The sequence below is a fragment of the Cucurbita pepo genome, chromosome 6, assembly GCF_057944985.1.
Source record: "Cucurbita pepo subsp. pepo isolate OVF chromosome 6, ASM5794498v1, whole genome shotgun sequence".
NCBI classification, from domain to species: domain Eukaryota; kingdom Viridiplantae; phylum Streptophyta; class Magnoliopsida; order Cucurbitales; family Cucurbitaceae; genus Cucurbita; species Cucurbita pepo.
The window spans coordinates 7,809,357-7,825,560 of record NC_141803.1 but is presented as its reverse complement, the minus strand read 5'-3'; the positions used below and the strand labels follow the sequence as shown (position 1 = coordinate 7,825,560).

At 35.2% G+C, this 16,204-nt stretch overlaps 1 protein-coding gene across 3 annotated transcripts; it reads left to right on the top strand.

Moving 5' to 3' along the window:
- The first annotated feature begins 5,866 nt into the window (after positions 1-5,866).
- Positions 5,867-13,328, top strand: FAB1D (FORMS APLOID AND BINUCLEATE CELLS 1A). 3 transcript variants are annotated; one of them, XM_023679606.2, is made up of 13 exons: positions 5,867-6,042; positions 6,741-6,992; positions 7,103-7,136; positions 7,221-7,850; positions 8,366-8,513; positions 8,596-8,937; positions 9,122-9,850; positions 9,984-10,318; positions 10,403-10,529; positions 10,616-10,753; positions 10,869-12,143; positions 12,219-12,485; positions 12,607-13,328. In XM_023679606.2, the coding sequence occupies exons 2-13, from the start codon at positions 6,785-6,787 to the stop codon at positions 12,940-12,942; spliced, it is 4,569 nt and encodes a 1,522-aa protein (XP_023535374.1). In that variant the 5' UTR covers positions 5,867-6,042; positions 6,741-6,784; the 3' UTR covers positions 12,943-13,328. The 3 variants fall into 3 exon arrangements, with proteins under 3 accessions (XP_023535374.1, XP_023535373.1, XP_086980968.1); XM_023679605.2 differs by having other exon boundaries at positions 5,868-6,042; positions 6,730-6,992; XM_087124842.1 differs by lacking the exons at positions 5,867-6,042; positions 6,741-6,992; positions 7,103-7,136 and adding an exon at positions 8,215-8,275 and having other exon boundaries at positions 7,787-7,850.
- Positions 13,329-16,204: the final 2,876 nt, after the last annotated feature.

Genomic DNA, 16,204 nt, shown 5'->3' with positions numbered 1-16,204 from the left:
AAGAACGTTGAGACTATGATAAGTTAGGGAACGATACAACACGAAATGTTTATGAAATGATATGATTATGAATGGATATCGGAATGACGAATACATATATAAATATGTAAAAAAATGGTATGAGGATGATATGATATAGGTTACGATACAAAATATGTGATTATTGATACGTTTATGATATGACATAATATGAACTGTTATATTAGGAATATGTTATGCTGTCGTGACGGTTACTAATTCTAACGGGTGTCCGACATAAGAGCTCTGGAGCCCAGCGGTGTGTGAACTAACTAGTGAGTCCATGCTCGCATGTATGGGTTGTGTGTAGAGTATATGGTACACATCCAAGTTGCCCGTTAGGATAGTGCCGTAGAAAAATAGACTGATATGATAGGTCTCGTCATTGCATTCACATATTCTTGCATTATAACCCCAATAGTGGGGTCACTCACTGATTATTTCTTTAAATACTCAAGTCACGTGCTACTTCTATTTCAAGTTAAGGCAATTCATTCTTGTACGGTTGACGACAGCATCGCAACTCAAGACTATGACACATGCATAGAGTAGTCGCATTTATTTCCTTAGTCCTAGACTAGAATAGAATGTGTTTAATTTAAACGTTTATTTATTTTATTTAGTCTTTTTATTGTGTCGTTTTAAAGGTGTTTTCAAAACACGTAAGTCCATGACTGTATTTTAAGATGAATATGATGTTTTATGAAAGTTTAAATGAAGTATTTCCGCATTCAATGTCCATGCTATGTTATACAATGTCAACTTGTAGAAAATTTCGGATGGTAAATGTTTTATTTCTGCATTCAATATAATTTATATTAAAAAATAAAATAAAACGTGTTAATAAATTCATTTCTATTTCATATACAAAAGTGGAATTTCTAAAAACGCTGACATATTATTCCACACGCATACATAGAAAGTTAGCAGGGTGGAGATTTGAGGGGATTGGAGCGGGGACAGAAAATATAAGTAGGTCACTACGAGTTAAATAAACATCTCTAATTGAGGTGTTCTTATTGTTGGATGATGAAAGTCGCACGTCAGCTAATTTAGAAAATGATCATGAGTTTATAATCAAAGAATACTATTCCGAATGAGGCCTTTTAGGGAAGCCCAAAGTAAAACCACGAGAGCTTAGAACTTATGCTCAAAGTGAACAATATCATACTATTATGGAGAGTCGTGTTCATCTAACATGGCATCAGAGCATCATTTCTCTACCCTTGTTTAATTCCCGTTGAAGCATATATTCGGGAGGGGGGCAGGGCAGACAATTTCAAAACGGACTCCCATTCATTAGATAGAGAAGATCGCCAAGATTCCATGATCCGCTGCCGAACTTATTCCTTCCAATTCAACGGGCACTCTCAACATTATGCCTCGAAGAGGACTCGGACTCGGAACCTCCACACTCTTTAGCACGAGATTTTGAGTCTCACGTGTCTACCATTTCACCACCAAGACATCTTGAAAGTGAATCATATTCCATCTATCTAGTGTGATGTATGAAATATAAGACAACGGTGGAATGTTAGAGTATTTGTATTGCTCGATCATGTCGTATAGGTTCCGAGTCGGACATCCAATTGCTTCGATTTGAGGATGCCTTGCTCTATCATATCAAAAAGATGGACAATCAAACCTATTTCTCGATCAATCACCTCTGTTCTAAAAAAAAATCCATTTAATATAATATCTAAGATTTAGGATAATTCCAACGTAAACATGATTGATGAACCAAATGATTGATACAATTATGCATTTGAATTCCCAAATAATCAAAATCTCTTTTGCCTTTCAACTTCTAAATAAATAAATAAATAAATAAATAAATAAATAAATAAATAAATAAAACAATGCCTTACAAGGCTTCCGTTGATTCCAAGGCTTGGTTCTCAATGAAGATGTGGTTCTTATCTCGCCACGTGGCGGGCCACGTTGACGCTTATTGCGGGTGTACGAAGTTACACCCGCACTCGAATTTTTCCTGCAGGTGGTTGGGTGGTGGATTTTTTTTCCTCTTTTAAGACGGTGCGTTTCAAGACGTTTCCACTATCACAACAAAATTGCTCCTTCGATGTGGATATTAAGGATGCATAAATATCAATAAAAAATAACATATAGTTACTTTTATTTATTTATTTATTTATTTTGAACGAGAACGAGGACGGGAACCATTTTGAACGAGGACGGGATTTCTTGTTTAGACGAAAAATGGGAGAGAGATTGGGGAATATTTTTTCCTCTATTAAATAAATGGGGTCGAAAATAAGATTATATTCTCCGTCCTTGTCCCTATTCAATTCTCTACTCCGACTCTTTCTGCTTCGGACGGGGAGGATTTTCTTGGGAAGGGAGTGGAAACATACATTTTTTCCTCTATTAGATAAATGGGGTCGAAGATGAGATTATATTCTCCGTCCTTGTCCCTATCCTATTCTCCACTCTGCCTCATCCTGCTCCGAGCGGGGGAGGATGGAGAGGAGTGAGAATATTTTTTCCACATAAATGGGGTCGAGGTGAGATTATATTCTATGTCTCTATCTCCACTGAATTTCAGAACCGGTTTAATATAATATAAATATATAATTTTAAAAAACATTCCTAATAATTTTTTAAATATAAGGATGTGATAAATTTTTAAAAAATAATAATTTTAAAATTAAAATAAATAAATAAATTATTTTTAGACTCTAATTAGAATATTATAATTTTTTTATGGATAAAAGATCGTAATATTAAATTTTAATTTTTTTTAAAATTACGTTAATAATATTAGGAAATAATAAATATATTAGAAATTTTTATTAGGAAAACGATTTATAAGGAATTTTTTTTTCAATTTTTAATAAATATTATATTGAAAAACGAAAAGTTTTAAATAATTATTTCTTTAAAAAAACAATAATAATAAATCGAAAAAATTACAGATAATTAAATCCTGCAAAAATAAATGAAAATTTTCTTTGGTATAATAATAATAATAATAATAAATATATATATATGGAATACAATTTAATATAAAAATTATCGCCTGAATCGATCCCATCCTACGATCTAATTGAGACAAAAATGTCAAAGCCATCTCTTCATACTACTTTTATTCCGTTCATATTCGAGACCCCTATAATCAGGTCGGTGGAATCACATTTCGCCACGTGGCAAAAGAACCACTCGTGCTTACACAATTACTGTACAAACGACTTTAGGTGATCCAACCACGAAATTTCCTCCTAATTTCGTATCGTTTGGCAAGCGTCTAAATCTTGTAACAATCAATTTATTTACATTCAGGACCTTGTACTTCTATTTATTTAACTTTTGGCCACTAAATTTTAAATTTATCTCCATAATCGGCCCCACTTTTCTTCGGGGTTTTTTGTTGGTCACCGTCACAATCGGACGGAATCTCACAGGCCAATGAATTCTTTTTTATATTTTATTTTATAAAGTTAATAAAATCCACATAATTTTATTTAATTTTGACTTTTTTTTTTCAGTGGCAGCCATTATTTTGTTTTTAAATGTGGGCTTGAAAAAATATTAGAAAATAGGAAAAACTTTGATATTTGTAGGATTATCATAATTATTAATTAATTAATTAAGCATGAAAGAAAAATTATGCTAAGGATAATTTTGTAATTTCACTTTTGAAGAGTGGGTCATTATTTACTTTAAATTTTAAATTTCCTCCGAATAAATTTTAATGTGAATAAATATAATTTTTAATTAATTAATAGAATCGAATAAAAAAATATGCTATTTATTTAAGTTAGTTGGGTTGGTGATCTGAGCAATCTGAATAAAGTTCAAAACTCAACACAACCCTCTATTTTCGAGTTGGATTGGATTGTTGGGTTGTTTTTTTTTTAAATTATTTAAAAGAATCCTACTTCAACACAACCCGCAAAAAATATGTTATTCTCTCCTCGCTTTCAAAGATATACCGACCTATTTTCGAATTGGTCAGATTGGTCGAGATGACCAAATAGAAAAAAAAGTCAACTCATAGACCAAATCAAAATTTTAACGAGACTCAAACCGATAAAAAATCTAACCCAACCCAACTTTTTACAGTTGAGTTGAATAATCTAAGATGGGTCGAATTATTGAATCATATAAATTTCCATACCTAATTTTGATATGATTAATGGGTTTTTTTTTTTTATTAATATTTATAATAATGTATTTAATTTCCTATAAATGCATGACCCATAACCACAATATTAATTAGACAAATGTTGTTGGATTAATTAATTAATTAATTCACCCATTTGTTTTATTTTATTATTTTATTATTTTGAATTAAATTTCTTTCTTATATTTAACTAATATCAGACTTTTCCTCCCCTTCTAGATTAGCTTATAGTTTTTCTTTTTCTCTTAAAATAATAATTATTATTTTAATATGTACCTAATATTTATTTTTTTATTATAATATTAATTAATAAAAAATTTCAATAATATTTTTAAATTAAAAATAAAAATCCGTATTTTATTTCAAAACTGCTCTCAAAAGTTTCATTAATATTTTTTAAATTTTTTAAAAAATTAAAAAAATATCAATATTAGCTATATTTTTATGTAACTTTTGAAAGTTCAAGAATATTTTTTTAACCTGTTATTAGCTGTAATTTTAAAAAAAATTTATTTTTTTAAAAGAATTTAAAAGTATTTTTTGAAATTAAAAAAAAGTTTAAAGTTATTAACAAAATAATTGAAAAATCAGGAATTTTATTGGAATATATTTAAGAATTAAAAGAGTATTTTTTAAATTCTCTTACTGAGAGATGTTAATTAAAATAGGGTTGAAATTTTATCCAAATTTTAACTTTTTGTTTAAAGATTGATTTGATCAAATCTCATTGACCATAATTTATTCTCGTAATTACGAGAAAATGTGTACTTACAGTTAAAAAGTCTAATCTTATCTTAACGGATAAAAAATATATATTCACCACAAATATATAACCCTATTCTCGATTTGGTTAGGTTGGTCCGGTTGACCCAATAAAAAGAAAGGTCAAGTAAACCAATTCAAATTTTTTGAAAGAAAAAATTCAACCCAACCAATTCAACCTTAGTTGGATTAGATAGTTCGAGTTGGTCAGGTTCTCGGGTTATTTAAATAATTACAGTGAAATTTGTTCTACCTATTTTAGAAAATGATAAAATCGATTTTTCGAGTTGGTCAAGTTGGTCGGGTTGACCCAATAAAAAGAAATGTCAATCCGTGAACCAACTCGAACTTTTTGAAACAAAAAATTAACCCAACGAACTCAGCCTTCGTTGGGTTGGATAGTTCCAGTTCGTTAGGTTCTCGGGTTACTTAAATAATTATATTGGGTTGGGTAGTTTCAGATGGTCGGGTTCTCCGGCTATTTAAATACTCGTATTTTAGAAAATGATAATTTAAAAATTAATATATTTTAATCTCATAAATGTAAAAGAAAAAAGAAAAGGGCGTTGTCTATTGTCAAATGAGAATGTTCCACATTCGAACATAAATACCGTACAGCTGTATATAAAATATAAATAAATAAATAAATAAAAAACAATTTATTATAAAAATAATAATAGAAAAAATACAATGATTCGTTTTCTTTTTTTCTATATACAAATAAAAATTAAAAGAAAAAAAAATACAATAATTCTATACATACCATTATTCAAATTTTGGTATTAATTACAAAATACGTGTGGGTCCCACAATACATTTTATTATTTTTATTATTTTTTTTGAAACAGTAAAATTTATTATTATTTTAATTATTTTTCTCGCCTCCTTAATTGTCTATCCATGTCTACCTTCGCTTACATTTCTTCTTTCCTTTCCCCTTTTTTCGCTTCAATATAAATACCCATTTCTCTCTCTCTCTCTCTCTCTCTCTCTCTCTCTCTTTCTTCGTCACTTTGAACTCTTCTGGACTCTGCAACCCGTCTCCCCAGCTATACCCATTCTTCTATGCTTCTTCTTTGATTTCTTCACGCCCAATTAATTGAATCCGAAGTAACAACAAGGTCTCTCTCTCCCTCTCTCTCTTTATCTTGATCTTTGATTGATTTTGAAGAAATATCCACATCTTTGTACCTGTTGTTGATTGCTTTTATGGGAAGTAATTTACTCCATTTCCTTCAATTCTTCTTCTTCTTTTTTGTATTTTGTGTTATGATCTTTTTTTTTTTTTAATGTTTCTTGGCTGTGAGGCTGCTGCGTCGGATTTGGTTTTCATGATTATCCGGTGGATTTTTGGTTATAGTTGGTTGATGTTCAATTACGAAAGCGAATTCGTGTTTCTTTTCTTAAATTTTCTCGGTAAGATTTCTGATGATATAGTGTTGTGTTGGTGGGGGTGGAGTTTCTTGTGTTTCTTGGGAATTTGATTCACCTTCTTGATTTTTTTTTTTTCTTGGTGAAGAATTATAGTTGGAGATCTACGTATTGTTTTTTTTTTTATAACACAGATTCTTGGCTGCTTCAGTGTTATTTGGTACTCCGAATCACACTATTTGATTGGTATCGAATTTGTTTAAATGGCTTGATTGGATTGTGGATGTTAGAGCATTTTGAATATTTGTTTTCTGCATGCAATATTTTAGAGGCTTTTGGTTCAGGGCTTGTAATGAATTGTCTATCGTCATTACTGATTAGTTTACAATCACTTAAATGTGGTTTCCATGTACTGACAGTGATGTTGTTTTGCCTAGGATTGGTGTAGGAGAGGCTGTTCTTGAGTGAAATTACTGGAGTTTGGTGTGTGGTATGTGCCATTATTGTGGTGCTGTGATAACAGATTCAGAGGGCAAAAGGTTGGGGAATGGTAATTCGTTTGATTTAGATGATTCTGGCACCGTGTGTATATGTAAAGTTTGCAAAGAGAACCAGGAGCTAGAAACGATGAATCTGGATAATAAAAGTTCGAGTGAAGTGTTGATGTTAAGTCCAATGCCTTCGCTGTCGAGTTGCGATAGTAGGGTTTCAAGCTAATTATACTTCTTTCAAGTGTTTCCATACTTCTTTTTTTCCACCCTGAATCTCGGTTCTCATGATTTAATGCCTTTATCTTCTCTTTCATATCAGGTGATTGTTCAACAGTGGCAAATTTAGATATCAAGTAAGATAGCTTACTAAAAGAAAATTTTTTTAGTCAACTACCACAACTTTTCTTGACGTCATTGCATACATTTTGTTTTGTTAGGGATGGTCAAGAAGGTACAACAAGAAGTAGCCAAGACAGCATCGATTGTAGGCAAGAAAGGATGTCACAGAACTGGAGCGAAGTAGTTCATAGCAACGGTCAACTCAGTGGAAGAGATGATGAAAGTGTAATCACAATTAGCCAAGAGGCAACACACAACGGCTCTGGTGTTCGTGTTAATGCGGAAATTGAGCAATCCCATTCTAATTGGTTGGATACTGATCTGTGGGATCCTCCAGAGCCAGAGGACCCACAGGATCACGTGGAGGGTGGGATGGGTTATGACGACGACGACGACGACGACGAGTTTGATGACAGCACAGAATGGAACACGTCAAGTTCCTTTAGTCGCTCTGTGGATGAAGCCAGTGTCAGCTATAGGATTAAAGAGCAAAAACAAAGGGCAATGCAACAGATTATGAATGGGAAGTTCAAGGTGTTCATTGGTCATCTTCTTAAATTCGTAGGCGTTGCCTCATCAGGGGAGGATAGTGAAAATTGGGTGGATATAGTTTCTTCTTTGTCCTGGGAAGCTGCCACATTTTTGAAGCCTGTAGTAAATGGTAAAGCGGTGGATCCAGAAGCTCATGTGAAAGTAAAGTGCATTGCAACAGGAACTCGCAGCCAAAGGTAACTTTGAAAACTACCTTGAAGTTTTCATGTAATTTACTAAACTATGTTATGTTGTCTGCAAACTTAATATAGAGAGGTATTTATCCCTTTACTTAACCATAATTTTGATGTCTCTACTGCATCAGCCAATGCTTTGTGGCTTCCTTGTTGGTGTATACATACCTATTGGTTCTTTTAAACTTTTCTAAACTATGCTATTTCATACAAGTTCTCATTCAAATCGGGTGTTATAGACAATCTCATTCTTTATTCGTTTTTAATTAAAAGCTTATGTTACATATAACACGGACAAATGGATTCAAAAGCCTGTCTAGGAGCGTATTTCCTTTCCCTTAATTCTTCTTATTCTTCTCATTTGAAGTGATGGAATGAACAAGTGAAACATGTGAGAGTGAGTGGAGCACAAACCTTTGGGTGTGTGTGTGTGTGTGTTTTTCTCTCTTCCCTATTACATGTTAGTGCATCAGAGTAGGACAGCTTCTTACATAGTTTTTTTTTTCTTACAATTGTAGTCAATTTGTCAAGGGTATGGTATTCAAGAAGCATGCAGCTCACAAGCACATGCCAACACATTGTAAGAACCCAAAGTTAATACTGATTGAAGGCATGCTCGGAGAGGCTCCAATAAGTAGACTGTCTTCATTTAATTCAATGGATCAGGTACTGAATTTAGATGTTTCAGTCTGACTATTCTGTCACTGAGAAATGCACAGGAAAATGATTTTTTACTGTCTGAACATAGGAAAATGATTTTACGAAGCATGTTATAGAGATGATTGAAGTTTGCACCGCAAATGTGATTTTAGTTGAGAAAACTACATCACGAGTTATCCAAGAAGCAATGCTCAAGAAAGGCATGACATTAGTGCTTGATATGAAGCTCCACCGTCTGGAGAGAATAGCTCTTTGTACTGGTTCACCAATTTTGACATCTGAAACTTTAATGAGCCAAAACACAAGACAATGTGATGCTGTTTACTTTGAAAAAATTGTAGAAGAACATGCTGGTCTTTTGGAGGGAGGAAAGAGGCCAACTAAAACTTTAATGTTTATTGAGGGCTGTCCAACACGTTTGGGTTGTACGGTCAGTATATTTTTTCTTATTTAGGCTATCTTTTACTATTATATCATTGAGTTTGAGACAAATTCTTCGATTATCTGTCACCTATACAAATGGATGATGGATGATATACTCTCTCTGATTGGACTTCATATCAAGCTTATTGATTTGATTTGATTTTATTTAAAAATTTTAAAATCTGCTGCAGATTTTGCTGAAAGGAGCTCACAGTGATGAATTGAAGAAGATAAAGGTTGTCGTGCAGATTGCGGTTGTTATGGCATTTCACTTAATGTTAGAGACTTCTTTCCTTGTTGATCAGCGAGCTATGTTTGCAACTATTCCATTTGGTGGAGTACCAGCTACTGTTTCATCCGATCCACAATCACCTTTAGAGCCTTGTAGCCCAAATGCACAAGGGGCTTCTAACGGATCAAACCTGGAGGGGGAACCATATAATCCTGCCATATTTTCTGGACTCTCATCCATTTCTGATTCATTAAAGAGAGTCATGGGAGAAAGTTTTTTCTTAGCTTCTCCCTGTCAGTCGTTTTCTTCTTATTTTGGACATGGAAAAGACCTGAGTGGCTTGGTTGCCAAGTCTGACTCAATTCCCTCTACTCCACCGGGAGCCGATCAATTTGATGTGGAAGTTAGGGGTAGTTCTGATGAAGAGAATTCCATTCATGAACAGTTTGTGCCCCATCAATCAACCTTTGATGAAGGCTTTGGATTCCATGAAACTGCTCCAAACTATTCTGAAGACAAACTGCAGAAGAAGACGCCATTCGATTCTCAGAGTATTTTGGTTTTGATGTCGAGCCGAAATGCTTTGAAGGGAACCATGTGTGAGCAAAGTCATTTTTCACATATTGTGTTCTACAAGAATTTTGATGCTCCTCTCGGGAAATTTTTACAAGAAAATTTACTAAATCAGGTTTGTAATAGAGTCGCAACAATGTTACTACTGTTCTTCTATCTTTATAATTTACTAAGCTGTTGAGAGTCTAGTCATGATAAAGATCAACATTGTTTACGATGGTTCTGACTCGATGTTGGTGAAATTGCAGAAGAACGTCTGCACTGTATGTGGTGAACTGCCGGAAGCTCACTATTACTATTACGCACATTCTCGAAAGCAGCTTTGCATTCAAGTCAAACAGCTTCCAGTCAATAAAGTTTTGCCAGGTGAAACAGAAGGAAAACTTTGGATGTGGAGTCGTTGCAGTAAATGTAAATCTAAGGGAGGACCTTCAAAGTCCACAAAAAGGGTGCTGATCTCCACAGCAGCACGTGGCTTGTCATTCGGGAAGTTTTTGGAGCTTTGTTTCTCTGATTGTACTTTACCTAGTAAATCATCAGTTTGTGGTCATTCGTTGTTTGGGGACTTCCTCTACTTCTTCGGGTACGTGTTGCCATAGTCCGGATATTTACCTGTGCTTGCATTTCCTTTTTACCTGTCCTTAGCTATTGTTCTTGTGGATTGTAGACTGGGCAATATGGTTGCTATGTTCAGATATACGGAGGTAGCAATATATACGGTCTCTATGCCTCCTCAGAAACTGGAGTTCAACAGTTCAATGAGACAAGGTCATCTCATCACAGAAACTGAAAATGTATGTAATCTTATCTCTGTCTGTCTGTCAATTGTCAATATATACTTCTTTGCTTTCTAACCAATTGTCAATCTTCTCTGTTCAAGGTTTACGCGAAAGGGATGATACTTTTCACTGAGATTGCGCAGTTTCTGAAGAAGATCATATCCGAACGTAAAAGTTCAACTGTAAACGACTTTTCTTTGTTAGAAGAAATGTTAAACGAAGAAAGATCAGAATTTGAGGTTAGCTTTAACTTTACTTCTTTTGAATTTCTTCTCCTTTTTTGCTTATGAAGAAGTGCATCTCTTATTTTTCTAAGGCATACTTTCCCCTTTTTTTTAATTGAATGAAACACAGCAAAATATTCAAAGTTCTCTTACTAAGAAAGGAAACCCGGACTTCCCTTTTCACAAATATCTCAGTCTGAATCGACTGCTCTGGGAGCTGCTACTAGAATCATGTATTTGGGATAAACGCTTGCAATTATTAACATCAGTGGGTGTTACATTAAACTCTGGCACCTCTGAAAATGTTGAGCCTGAACCAGTCGGACATGAGGGATTAGAATCAATTGCACAGACTGATGATAGAAACGTTCAGCAAGATGTATCAGTCGACGAAAATGCATTACATCCAAAGGAAATTGCAGTTGAACATTTGGATGGAGAGTCCGATGGTGATGAACTTGGTTTACCTTCGGCGACTGAAGTCACGGAGATACCAATTATGGATGATCTGAGCCCCAAACAACTTTCTCGCCAAGGATCGTTGTCAAATGGCTTCAACCGTCGCCATTCAGATGATGAGGATCCTCAAGCAGGAAGGGTTCTGTCATCTGGTGATATTCCAAGTTCAACTGGTAATTTGACCTTGGACAAATTGTTCTGGACACCATTTTCGGAGATCCAGCAAATGCGCATGAGGGACATCCAGAGAAGTTATTTTCCCGAACTCAAATCCATCAGTAACTATACTCCAAAACTCTTACCCACAGCCCATGACTTCATCAACAAAGAAGGACAGAAGCTACACATTTTTCTTTCAAATGAGAAGTTTATTGTTTCAGATTACGAGGGCGAACTCTCGAGCATAGTTGCTTGTGTACTTGCTTTGTTGAAGGATCTATCCCTTGAAACAGATCTTCATAATGAGGATAGTAAGGGAGAGGGTCTAAATAAAGTTCCCTCCAATGGATCCTCAGATTCTGATTCGAGCGTCTCTTCAGAAGAACATCAGTTCTCAAGTTTTGACAGATTAAATTTGTTGGATTCTCTTCTCCCAAAGACTTTCAAGCGAGCCGAACATGAAGGGATCATAAAGTCACTAGCAAAGGGAAAATATCTTGTGAATTGTCCATATTTCAATCAGTTCCGTGATCTTCGTAGACGATGCTGCCCATCTGAGCTCCATTACATAGCTTCCCTAAGCCGTTGTATACACTGGAATGCAAAAGGCGGGAAGAGCAAATCTTTCTTCGCCAAGACACTTGATGACAGGTTCATTATCAAAGAAATTAAAAGGACCGAATATGAGTCATTTATGAAGTTCGCTCCCGATTATTTCAAGTACATTAATGAATCATTTGACATGGGGAACCAGTCCTGCCTCGCTAAAGTTCTTGGAATCTATCAGGTATGATAGACCGAACATTCCGAACAGTCATTTCGTCAACATTTTGGTTGTCCTTGTTAACGTTCTTTTTAACAGGTAACAGTGAGAGATCCCAAGAGCGGGAAAGAGGTGAGGCATGAATTGATGGTCATGGAGAATCTCAGTTTCGGTCGCAACATAATTCGCCAATATGATCTTAAAGGAGCTCTACATGCTCGATACAATCCAGCTACTAACGATTTTGGTGAAGTCCTCTTAGATCAGAACTTTGTGAATGACATGAACTCATCTCCCCTCTATGTTAATAATCAAGCAAAGCGTCGGTTGCAACGGGCTATTTGGAATGATACTGCTTTTCTCAATGTGAGTACAAAACTAATTCATTTATGTTCATTAACAATGATACATTTCTTACAAATTTTCGAACATTTATGTCTCGTTTGATAACCATTTGTTTACCATAAGTTTCATCTTTTGTAAGCAGTCTATGAATGTTATGGATTATTCTCTGCTTGTCGGGGTCGATGCCGAGAAGAAGGAACTTGTATGCGGGATTATCGATTACCTTAGACAATACACGTGGGATAAGCAACTAGAGACATGGGCAAAATCCTCTCTGAGACCGAAAAATGTTCTGCCCACTGTTGTCTCTCCGAAGGAGTACAAGAGGAGATTTAGAAAGTTCATGTCTGCACACTTCTTGAGTGTCCCAGATAATTGGTGCCAGCAGCAGAATCTCCATGGGCCATGGGGAGCCTGTGGCATCACAGATCGTGCTTCTTCTCAGACGAACGCCGAAGAAAATGATCTCTCTTCTTGAAGCCCATAGGGTCAGCAGGGGCTTCTCTGCTCGGTTTCGGTTTAACATCATATATCTATCTATCAAAATGGAGAAAATGAGGTCTTTGACTAAAGTTCATGGCTGCTGCTGCTTCATTATACTTGCAAGTTCACTGTAGTGTAAATAGATGGTGGGCATGGCAAGGTCATTCATGAATTTGCCCTGATATTCTGCAATTTTTTAGCAAAATTCTAGGGTGGTGAAGTTGTTGTAGGCTCAGGTTGTCCAGTTGAGGGGCAAAAATGTAATTGTCTAGTGAAAGTGTATAGGTTAAGATTTGTTTATTTTTCTGATAGATTATATCCATTGATGATGTTCATTCATTTTCACAAAGAATCAAATATATAAATCTATTTCTACTTAAACTCTCCTGATGACATTGTCTCGCCATCTTGGTTACCTAGGGATATCATCACTATATTAAAGGGCGGGGAGACCACGTGCTCAGGCATCTATCGTCGAGGTGCGGGTTGAAATCCATCGAAACTCTACCTCCTTTATAGTCATCACGTGCGGTCACTCCATGTATGTGTGTGTGATCGTGATCTTGATGGTGTTAATATAACACACGCGGAAGCAATTTGGATCTTAGGCACTTTCGCACTTTAAGAACATTAATTATAGTATATAACTAACATGTTCATAAGTATTAAAACTTAATTAGTTTAGATACTAACCTTTTGTAGTTCAAACTCCTTTTTCCTCACGAACCGGTTTCGAACCACCACTAGTGTCTTCTCCACTATCCTCCGGCCTTAGAACGGGATTGTGGAATCCGGTGAGTGACTAAACTTGGAAGAGATTTTGTATATGTGAAGAGATGTTTGTGAGAGGTTTTTCTCAAGGTTTTCCACCAAGAAGAAGACCTTCCATGTACAATGATCACTCTATTTAAAGAGTGATGTTTGCATGTTCATGCAAATTTGAGATCACCAAATTTTGACACTTAAAATTCCACTCAAATGTTTGGGATTATGTGGCAAGCATGCATGTTTGAATTAACCAAATTTTGACACTCAAAATTCCACTCAAACTTGTGGGGTTTATTTGGCAAACATGCAAGTTTGGTTAAACCAAATTTTGACACCTCAAAATTCCACTCCATGATTTTTCCATTAGATGAAAGTCAACATTTTGACTTTCTTCATTTTAATTCAACAATTAATTTGAATAATGAATTTCAAATTAAAGTAACATTAAATTATTAATTAAACTATTTAATTAATATTTAATATTAATTCAAATGCCAATCCCAATCAATTCCGACACATAATTGATTAAGATATTTAAATCTTATTTAAATATCTCCGATTCTCTTCTTTTGTTTAATTCGTAAATAAAACATAAATGCGGTTAAATATATCGTATATATGTAGCGCATATTCCCTAATTTGAATTCGAACACTTCGAACTCACTTGTCACATTGTTCTATGGTTTAGTTCGATATGAGCTAGCAGAGGGACCTAATGGACCTATAGATCATGGGCTCCAACGATCCAAGATTAACCGGCTAAACTCATTAACCTTGTTAACCAACATTCGTTAACTACTAGGACACTCCACTATAGCCTAGTAGTTGCACTCCCCTCACTATAGATATATTTCTGTCAATTTGATATAACCATGATTAGTAAGTCGATCCTTCACAGGTTGTTCGTAACTAGAGCTGGGTCAATTTACCGTTTTACCCCTAAAGTTACTTCTTGTTCCTTATGTCTCACTGATCCTCTAATGAACAATTGGTTTGTGGTCCAACCAGTAAACCGAATCCCTCTCAGGCCAATGAGAGGGTGGGGCCCCTTGTTCAAGACCTGGAGTCAGTGCTTAAGGAAACTACCTTTCTTCTATCCCTAAAAGTGGGTAGGAGCGAATTCCATCTTGCACCCCACGTCCCCAGCCATTCACCCAGTCTTACCCCTGAAATGGGAGGCCTATTGAGTCGGCGAACTAGAGCCACTCTCACCCATGCAAATCTAAGGATAATTCCGAATAAATAGGAGTTCATGGTTAGCTCAGGATTAAAATCGAGTTACCTAGGTTATCGAATGAAAAGAAAATCAGTCTCAACAGTAAACGACATTATAAAGTGAGAGTGATTTTCTTCATGGTCCGATCTTATGCAATACTCATTGCATAGGACGCCCCCACTCACATGTCTCCACATGTACAATTTAGTGATCACATTGTTTATATCATATACAAAAGTGGGCCGCATCCATAGTGTCCCCAGAATAAGGTATTCAGCCTTATCCTTATACTATAGATCATTTTGACTATATACTTGAACTTGATCCACTCTTATGTCTCTACATATAGTTCAAGTAATCATACTATAGCCAGAGTGTTCTTAGTTTATTGGTTTAAATTAATGATCGTAAAGTTCACTTTATTCAATAACAATCATTACTGAATAAATAACAATAATAACTTTATTGAAAATGTTTTTGTTTACAAACTATGAGTTTTAGGACATAAACCCAACAAACTCCCACTTGGACTAAAACTCTAGTGGGGTTTTATAACGTTGAGTAGAGAGAAATACAATGAACTAGGGCATCATATACTCATGCCTTTTCTCCCACTTGCCCTAGATTACATAACTCGTAGTCCTAGACTCACTAGGTGCCCTTCAAACACTTTAGCCGTGAGGGGCTTTGTAAATGAATTAGCAATGTTGTGCTCTGAAGCTATCTGTGTGACGATCACATCTCCTCGTTGCACAATCTCCCTTATGAGATGGTATTTGCGCTCAATATGTTTTCCTCGCTTATGGCTTCTTGGTTCTTTTGAATTTGCAACTGCTCCACTGTTATCACAATAAAGAGTGACGGGAAGATGCATATTTGGAACGACTTCCAAATCAGTTAAGAACTTCCTAAGCCATACAGATTCTTTCTGTAACGCCCCTAATTTTCTTTAACCTAATTAGTGACGTCACCCATGCATACTTATCTCATTAGGCGGAAGCTCATCATAAATAACCTTGAAATAGTCTTTCATAAAAATTCATAAATCCAAAACAAAACCTAAACTCCGAAAATAAACCTTCAATACTGAATTCAAAATAAATCCAAATAAAACGATACTCAATCCTATAACTTAAAACAGTCTAATAAAAGTAAACTCCTAAAAATATCCCGTCTCCAATTTCCATGGTGGCCTCAGCTCCGCCGTCAACCGTACATTGGCGCCTTGCCTTTACCTGAAAAATGTAGGTAGCACGTGGCTTGAGTATTTTAT